The 9,248-nt window shown below is 39.8% G+C and overlaps 1 protein-coding gene across 1 annotated transcript in view; it reads left to right on the top strand.

Annotated features, from left to right (window-relative positions):
- Positions 1 to 380: 380 nt before the first annotated feature.
- The window catches only part of LOC101864523 (E3 ubiquitin-protein ligase RMND5A), a gene marked incomplete in the record, with an annotated part of 18,088 nt that continues 9,220 nt past the window's right edge, over positions 381 to 9,248 (top strand). Inside the window, 7 exon segments of the mRNA XM_013082777.2 lie at positions 381 to 589; positions 3,484 to 3,629; positions 4,268 to 4,405; positions 5,500 to 5,600; positions 6,597 to 6,763; positions 7,358 to 7,523; positions 8,410 to 8,512. Of these exon segments, the coding sequence (XP_012938231.1) occupies positions 454 to 589; positions 3,484 to 3,629; positions 4,268 to 4,405; positions 5,500 to 5,600; positions 6,597 to 6,763; positions 7,358 to 7,523; positions 8,410 to 8,512 (957 nt within the window).

Here is a 9,248-nt window from a genome sequence, read left to right as displayed (position 1 = left end):
CCGAAAGGTCGTCGGTCATGTGTTCGAACCACGACCTGGGCGCGACGTTTTGTTCTAAGGAGAGGCATTTTGCACACAATTACCTTTTCTCACCCACGTGGGAATAAGTACCCAGCTTTATAATATATGTATTAGAAGAACGATAATGACAGAACCTTTAAAAAAACACCTGCTGCACAGATATGAAAATTATATGATTTGACACAAGAATGTTTCTGTCTGGGTGTTCAAGGATCAACTTGGTGATTATAGTATATTACAATTTAAAGCCGTTAGAGCTTGCTGTTGGGCAGGGATATCTTCTATATGTTAATTCTATCCAAATTAAAATATGCAGGACAGCAACATGCGGACCAAGAGAACATTGACCTCTCGTCCCATTTAGGAAATAGGCCTAGCCGAGTGCTTTTCTATACGGAGTAATAGCCGTACGAAATTAGTAACAAAACAAAGATGGAATCCTGTGGCGCCGTCGAAAAAGAATTAGATAAGTTAGGTGATAGATACGCTTCTGCAAATGGACATGTACAGTTGACGTTGGATGATTTCATAAACTCAATCAGGGGTTTCAACAATGAGCTTCTTGGAAGTAAGTTTTTATTTACGCAAGACATTAATACTTCGATATATTGTTGTGTACTCACTCTGATCTACCCATTTTCGATACACTTTGTTGTTTACTCTATAGTCTATGACATGACTCTCTGACTCTGATCTAAATATATATCATCTATATCTATATAAGACAAGACTTAGACTACTAAGTCTAGATTCTATATCTAGATCTAGATCTAGATGATCTAGGTCTAGATTTAGTAAGTAAATGAATAAACATATCTCTGCAAGTAGTGGTAGTTGGTACATTGTGTGGAGTGGTTCGTGCAGTGCGACATTCAGCCAACGAAGTGGCTAGCCGTACTTAAGTACGGCTAGACTGCCAGTCTAGCCGTACTTAGATCTAGGTTTGGCCCAATCGACTCAAGCCTGTTAAGTACACAGGTCTCATTAGATCTAGATCTAGTAATTATTCAGGTTTAAATACATGCAAGTCAGTAAGGCACCTTTTGGTTTTGTCTGAAATACAAATACTTTAGGCATTCATTGCAAACTAAAATTTTCAAGTACAATTCAGCCATCAATATTAAGTACGGCTAGACTGACAGTCTAGCCGTCCTTAAGTACGGCTAGCCTGGCTGTCTACCCGTACTTAAGTACGGCTAGACTGCCAGTCTAGCCGTACTTAATCTTAGGCCCTATTTACATTAGAAAACAGGTGGTTTAAAATACATGCACTGTCATTAAGGAACCTGGTTTTGTCTCAAATACAAATACTTTAGGTACTGCACACTAAAAATGTATATTTACAATTCAGTAGAGGCCTATTTTTTGTAAATGGTCAGTTTAGCCATCATATTAAGAATAAGTACGGCTAAATAATAGTAGTAGAGAGTGATTGTTGAGTGAGAGAGGCAGTGGAAGTGAGTGAGTGAAGGAGTGAGAGAAAGTGTGAGGGAGACATGTAGTAGATTATGTAGCTTTTTTTAAAGAACATCTCCACAGTGTGTATGTAGCAGAGAATAGAATCTAGAAAGGGGTAAGAAAAGATTGTTTATTAGTTTATTGTACTTTACCAGACCACCGGTCGGAACTACTTTCGCTATGGCGCCCATGGTGCCTAGTGGCCCGCTATTCTTCCTTTCCGAGCTCCCCATCTCACTCTCCTGTTCAATTTTCTATGTCCTTACTCCTTACCCTCCGACTGCCAACAATCGACTGGAAGGAATTAATTGATCATGATGAAAATGAACCATTGTAATTATTTTGTATTTTACCATCGCTGGTGTGATGATGTCTGTCTCAGCTCTGGCACTGGATAATGACATAAAACTTTGCTATTGCTCTTGGTTTAAACTTACACTTACAGTTACAGCAAGTAAATGAGATTCCTCAGACTAAGACATGTCCAGTATGTGGAATGCCCTGAAGTTCTTTCTCATTGGTTTCAGCATTTTATATCTCTGTGATGCCTCAATGACTTGGGGCCCACTTATGACTGACTGTGATGTGGTCGTGACTGTGATTGCTGTTTTTTTTTTTAGCGGAGCCTTTTTTTTAGTACTTTTTAGGTTAGGGCATTGCTGCTTTTTCTTTCCTCATCCGTTACTATCGTCATTTTTCCTCCACTTCTTTTGTATGTTTGTCACTCTTGTGAACGAACTGCTATTTCCGGGAAGCCTTTCATAGTTGAAGCAGACTTTGTGCTGTTGAGGTTAGAGAGGTGAACAGAGTAAGCCCAATTCCCTGTTTACACTTCTCTGTTGACATCCACTCCTTGGTGCTCATATGACCTTATGCAATTGTGAGCGCCTTAAAACCGTATTAAAACTAAACCTCGTACGGCCTCTTGCCTTCAGGGGGTCACATTAGATTTGAAGGTACTCTGATACATTTTATACTGACTTACGATTATTTTTAATTTCGGTAAGAAGAATTCATTTTGAATTTTGCCCGGATGGTGGCTGACGCCTACTCTTATCCATTTTGGGACCACCAAAAAATGTTTTTATCTTTAACGTACTTCACTTGCACTCATGGGACCTTCCAATTCCAAGATTTTTTGCTCTTTTCTGAGAAGGTTCGGCTTTCGGTCTTACCTACCCCAAGATCAGGGATATGGCTGAAAGACAGCAGTAAGAAAGAGTCAGCTCATTTACATGTAGTAGTAGTGAATGTCAGGAGTGAGGGGGCGAGGAACATAGAGGAGGCTGGAGGGTGGATTGATTATGAAGTGGAGATGACTGCTGATGACAGAAGAGGACTACACAGGAAAAGACTTGAATAGAGAAAATTAAAGAGAAAATTTTTTTGTCGCTGTCAAATTTTGATCCCAGGCCCATGTGAATGAGAGGCGAGTACTCTACTGCAGACTAGTGCTGGGCGGCGAGGTTTCCGATTATTGAGAGCTAGGAATCGTGGGAATCGACTCCGAATCCAATTACTTACTTTCTAATGATGTGATTTGTTCCAGTGGTTACTTAATTAACTCCGAACATCTTCAGGATTTAGGATAACCTTGATTTCGGAACTCTACGAAGCATCAACTTTTTTTTCCAAAAATAAATTCGAAAAAAGAAGAGGATTTAAATGATTAAAATACCTGGTAACGGTTGGTTTTTGTGAAAAGAAGTCGGAGCTTTTCTTCCGTAGCATTAATCTTGGGAATCGGCTCTGGAATCGATTCTTTGTCCCGCTCTATACTGCAGACCACCAGAGCCTCTGTCACTTGTTGGATTTTGTATTTTAGTGTTGATCTGGGAAGAGCTCAAAGTTATAAAGGCTTTTAATTTTAAAAGCTATCTGGAGCCTCTCTATTTTTTTACATTGGTACAAAATTGACTAATTTCGTGGGGTGTTTTTTTTTGCATCCATTTTTCCTGATTTGTTCCTTTTTAAAAAATATATTTTTGTAAATTTTCATTCTAGAACCACCAGAAGAAATGCTTTCTCAAGCCACAAGGAAAGCAATTTCAGAATTTGTTTCAAGAGGAAAGGCAGCAGCAAATTCTGTGAGCTCAAACCACAAAGATCTTCATGGGTCGGTTTCAAAACTAGGAAAGTCTATTGACAGGGTAAGATCTTTTCATATCTTTAATGACTTATTGTATAAACTGTGTATTAATGAAAAATTAAGGCTACGTTCAGCCAAGTGATAATTAGAAATTGAATGTTTATATGTACTATTTTATGTTTTAAGTTATAATGTGTCTGCAATTTGGTTTTGTCAACTTTCAAGACTGCAAAAAAAGAGTTTAAAAAGTAAAGTGGAGACAAGTAGAAAACCATAATTTCAGCACGGGTACTGTAAGAGTTTGATTAAGAGTTCAATGCAAAGTGAGCCCTTTTTTGTTCCAGAAGATGTTTCAGGTGTAGCTGTGGTATGCTGCTATTTGTATGTGTGTTCTTTGAAGGGAAATATTTTGGGACTTGAAATTGAAATGTAGGAAATTTTGTTTTGTAGCTGACTAGACTGTATTGACAAATCACACAACTGGAATTTTGTAATATTGTATTTGAATCTGACTTGCTTTTTTGTAATTTTCAGATAATTTTTATTTAAATTTACTTCAGGGACCTCATGCTTGAAAGTCCTGTAATATGAGAAAAGTTTGTTTCTGTGGAAATCTTTCAGCTTTGATTTTTTTTCCTGGCATGAATGTATTGTCTTGTCTGCAGAGGTGAAGGCTTATTTCTCCCCCTATATTTGCAGAACTTTACATCCGACTTTTCTGCTGTGATTACTGATGGTGCCTTCGAAGGAGAGAGGAAGCAGAGACTGTTAAATGAAGTCATCTGTGAGCATTTCTTTCGCCAAGGCATGCTTGATATAGCAGAATGCTTGAATGAGGTATGTTTGCTTCTCTCTCCTGACTTAATCCTAAGTTTTCCTATTCTTTTGCAGAAATCCGAAGAGGGACGAGAGGGGGGTGGGGGGGGGGGGGAGATTAGGGGGATAGTGGATGGAGTGGGCTTGTGGTTTAAACATAATTTTTTAAAAAACAGTTTGACTTTATTTTGATTTGTTAAGCTCTACTTTTTTAAACTTCAGATAACTGAAAGTGGATGTTATCAAGTGTTTAGCAGATATTCCACTAAGGAATGACCAAATTTGGCACTTTTCTTTTTTACTGAGCTCCCCTCTCAGGCCTAATGTTAATCTTCAGGTTGGACTAATGGTGAAATTGCATGGAAGATTCTTGAGAAAATTGGGTATTTGAACAGGAATACATGATGGTGTTACCTGAGATAAATACTCTTTGTTTTTGTTATTAAATGTGGACTTTAAGAAATTTCGTAGGGTCACCTTTTTGCGAGTAGGTGGTTGGCGGGTGCTCTGGTGTTGTTTGCGTCTTCTTTCCTATAAGACATCAATTGTCTTTATTTCCCCTTCTTCTTTTTTATGTTTGTTACTCTCTTGTAACACCTCTAATCCTCTGGCGCTCATATGACCATATGCAGTTGTGAGCGCCATAGAACCTCTACTAAAACTAAACTAAAAACCTTATTGTGATGCTTGTTTTTAACCCCCCTGGGCAGTGCCACTGACTGAAATGTCTTTAGGCCATTCCCAAAGGGGGGACATTTCTCGTTCAAGCTTAGTAGAACTGTAAATGGGCTGACTCATGTCACGTTCATAAGTGTGCCTGATCTACAACAGGGAACTGCTGCTTTTTCTTTCCTGATCCTTACTATTGTCATTTCCCTCTACTTCTTTTGTATGTTTGTCCTCCCTTGTGGCCTGCTATTTTGGGGTGCCTTGATAGTCGAAGCAGACCTTTTGCTGTTGAAGCTAGAGAGGTGAGCAGTCTAAGTCTGATACCCTGTAAAGACTTCTCTCTTGACACCCACCCCTTGGCGCTCATATGACCGTATGCAGTTGCGAGCGCCGTAAAACCTTCTATTATTTCACTATTTCATGCTTGTTTTTTTATTCTGTCCAAGGATGCACATTTAGAACTCCCCCACGGAAGGAAAGAACCATTTTTGGAACTCCACAGAATTCTAGCAGCACTTAGGCAACGTGATCTTGGTCCTGCATTAGCGTGAGTATTTCTGTGGGCTTAAGTAATTTAATTAATTGGTCACTTTTAAGGACAAGCGAGCTAACCCAGATTTCGGTGGTTTCCAGAAATCTTGACCTACACCAAAAGTGGGCTTTGCCCTACCTATAGGAGAAGTTTGGTTTCATTGGTGTGTATATTTGTTTGGTTATAGAGAAAACTTTCCTGGTCTATTAAAGAAACTGAACAAGGGGCAAAAACTTAACCTTCGATTTTCTCAAAACAGCATTTTTTGGGATAGCCTCCTTGTGCTTAAAAGCAACCATTATATGAATGCATTTTTTCTAAAATTGTGTATGAGGGTGGGGAGGGGAGGGGAAAGCCTTTGGGGTTCAAAGGCGGGATCTCCTGAAGCGCTCGAGCGCGCGCACGCTCAAAATACCATGTAAGAGAGAGAGAGAGAGAGAGAGAGAGAGAGAGAGAGAGAGAGAGAGAGTGGGAGGGGGGGGGGAGGATCTGCACTTTTGATTTTATGCTTTAGTTGTTATGGTTACTCCACTGTCATATTTTTACTGCTGTTGTTGATCCAGTTGCTGCCCCGCTTTACCCTTTCAGCTGGATCCATTTGAAATAGATGTTTGCCTGTCTGATTTTTTTGTTGTTGATTGAGAGAGGGACTTTAGAAAACGCCGACTTTGTTGATAGGAAGAAATGAAAGTACGTGCTGTCTTAATTTCTGTCGTTCACTGCATTACGACTATCAGCGCCCTGCTCTTTCATTTTTCATTTTGGTAGTTACGCTGAGTATAGGAAATGTATGTGGGTGGTTGACGGGTGCTCTGGTGTGGTTTGCTTCTTCTTTCCTATCAAACGTCTATCCTTCTTTTTTGCGTTTGTTACTCTCTTGTAACACTTTTAATCTTCGGCACTTATATGACCTTATATTGTGTTGCAAGTGCCGTAAAACTCTTACTAAAACTAACTAGGAAATGTATTTATTTATGTATGACACATTTGTTTTCTTTTGTTTGAAAACAGATGGGCGGAGCTGAACCGAGACGAGCTCAACAAAAGAAATTCTCCGCTGGAGTTCAAGCTGCACCGTCTGAGGTACATAGAGCTCATCAGGCTCGGTGCCAGCAAACAGTCGGAGGTACTCGAGTACGCACGCAGGTTGGCGCCATTCGCTGAAATGCACATGAAGGGTGAGCGTTTTTTCTTCTGACTCGGGGGTGTGGGTGGTTGGCGGGTGCTGTTGAAGGCTTTTTCTAGGTCGAAAAAGATGGCGATCATTTGGCCTCCTTCGGCAAACGTCTCGCGTACAAAGGTCTCCAGGCGGACCAGGTGATCCAGAGTGGATCGTGTTTTCCTGAATCCGCAGTGGAGACCGCTCGGCGAACCCGTCGTCTCCAGAAACCACATGAGTCGCCTGTGAATAATTTTTTCTATAAGTTTGCACAGACAGTTCGTCTACAAATTTGTGAAATAAAACATCAAAGCTGGGGCTGTGAAAGATGGGGGCTGTTGTTGCAGGGAGTGAGATACAGACGAAGGAACTTAAATGGCTATGGTAACAGGTGACTTGAATGCTTTCTAAAGTGTCCCTCTTTGTTGATGATGCCGTTTATTGTTTGTTGATGATGTCATTAATTGTTTGTTGATCATGTCATTAATTGTTTGTTGATGATGCCATTTATTGTTTGTTGATGATGCCATTTATTGTTTGTTGATGATGTCATTAATTGTTTGTTGATGATGCCATTTATTGTTTGTTGATCATGCCGTTTATTCATTCTCAGATATGCAGCTTTTGATGGGATCCCTCCTGTACCTGCACAAAGGAATTCAGAACTCAACGTACAGCTTCCTGTTTGAGGACTCCAGCTGGGAAGAAATCTGTGATATATTTACGCGTGATGCTTGCTCCTTGCTTGGTCTGTCAGTCGAAAGTCCTCTCAGTGTCAGGTAAAAAATATTTTCGTAAAAAAAACAACAAAAACACCCTCAAAAAACAAAAAACAAATTAAATTGAACAATCCATACATATATACTACAAGTATTATAGACATAATTATCTGTCACAGTTTAGCAGTGGGTGGTTGGTGGGTGCTCTGGTGTGGTTTGCTTCTTCTTTCCTATCAAACATATATCGTCATTATCTCCCCTTCTTCTTTTTTATGTTTGTTACTCTCTTGTAACACCTCTAATTTTCTGGCGCTTATATGACCTTATGCTGTTGCGAGCGCCGTAAAACCTCTACTAAAACCTTAAAAAACCCAGTTTAGCAGGTTTATCAATGTATATATGTGGTACTCAAAATATTTGGAGGATCTAGAATGATGATCAATGTATTACAGATAAGATTTTGTTTATATTTCTTCTTGATATTAGCACAAATGCAGATAAGTAAATCATATATGCTGTGGAAAAAAGTTTTAAGCAAGTCGCTGCAAAATGTTTATTTAAATAAATATTTGAGTTAGAGAAAAAAGATACTGGTTTGATTACGTTTTCTGGGTGAACCTCTACTAAAACTAACAACTATTTTATGAGGCATGTACTAAAATTATGGACTATGTAGGCTATAGTTAAAGTCCTTATATATTGTGTTAATTGCTTTGGACAGACTTTATTGAATACTCTGAAGAGTAGGCTTTGGCCACCGCCTTGGCAAAATTCAAAATTGATTCTTACCTAACTTTGTTCCGCGTGCTCATATGACCATATGCTGTTGCAAGTGCCGTAAAACACTTACCAAACATAAACAAAAGACCCCTCGAAACTATGAATTAATGGTGCTGAAATGGTTAAATACATGTTTAAAAAAAATGAATTATCTCTGCCTTTTCAGTGTTAACGCTGGCTGCAAGGCCTTACCTCCCCTGCTGTCTATTCGGCAAGTTATGCAGTCCAGACAAGTGGCTGGAGTTTGGAGCAGCAAAGAGGAACTGCCTGTAAGTTTTGTCCTGTTACCTTCCTGCCCATACTTATCTTATGGCACTTTTTTCCCAGCTTGTCATTGTATACCAGCGTCTGTGGTGTAGTGGTTAGGTCGATCGTGGTTGGTTGGCAGGTGCTCTGGTGTGGTTTGCTCGTTCTTTCCTATCGAACATCTATCGTCTTTATCTCCCCTCCTTCTTTTTTGTGTTTGTTACTCCTTTGTAACACCTTTAATCTTCTGGCGCTCATATGACCGTACGCAGTTGCGAGCGTCGTAAAACCTCTACTTAAACAATACATCAGCATGTATACCGCCCTCTGTGGTGTAATGGTTAGGTGGGTCGCTGTTGTAGGTAAGAGACCTGTGGTGGATTCGTAGTCGTAGCAGACTTTGTGCTGTTGAAGCTAGAGAGGTGAGCAGAGTAAGTCTGATTTGCTGTAAGGACTTTTCTGTTGACATCCACCCCTTGGCGCTCATATGTTCTTATGCAGTTGCGAGCGTCGTAAAAACTGCTAAAACTAAAAAAAACATTCCCTTATTTCGATGAATTATGCAATATCACTTGCACAAGGGAAAACACACTTCCATCTTTTCGAACTAACTTCCCTTGTTTCCTCTGTTTATAACTGCAGGCATATATTATGTTTAAAAGTGAAGGAGAGGGTGTGTGTATGTGGTATGTGTTTGTGTGTGTGTGTGTGAGAGAGAGAGAGAGAGAGAGAGAGAGAGAGGGAGGGAGGGAGGGAGGG

This window comes from Aplysia californica, unplaced genomic scaffold (genome assembly GCF_000002075.1).
Source record: "Aplysia californica isolate F4 #8 unplaced genomic scaffold, AplCal3.0 scaffold00193, whole genome shotgun sequence".
NCBI classification, from domain to species: Eukaryota; Metazoa; Mollusca; class Gastropoda; order Aplysiida; family Aplysiidae; genus Aplysia; species Aplysia californica.
Note: the sequence above shows the minus strand (reverse complement) of the source record. Positions and strands in the feature narration are given on the sequence as shown.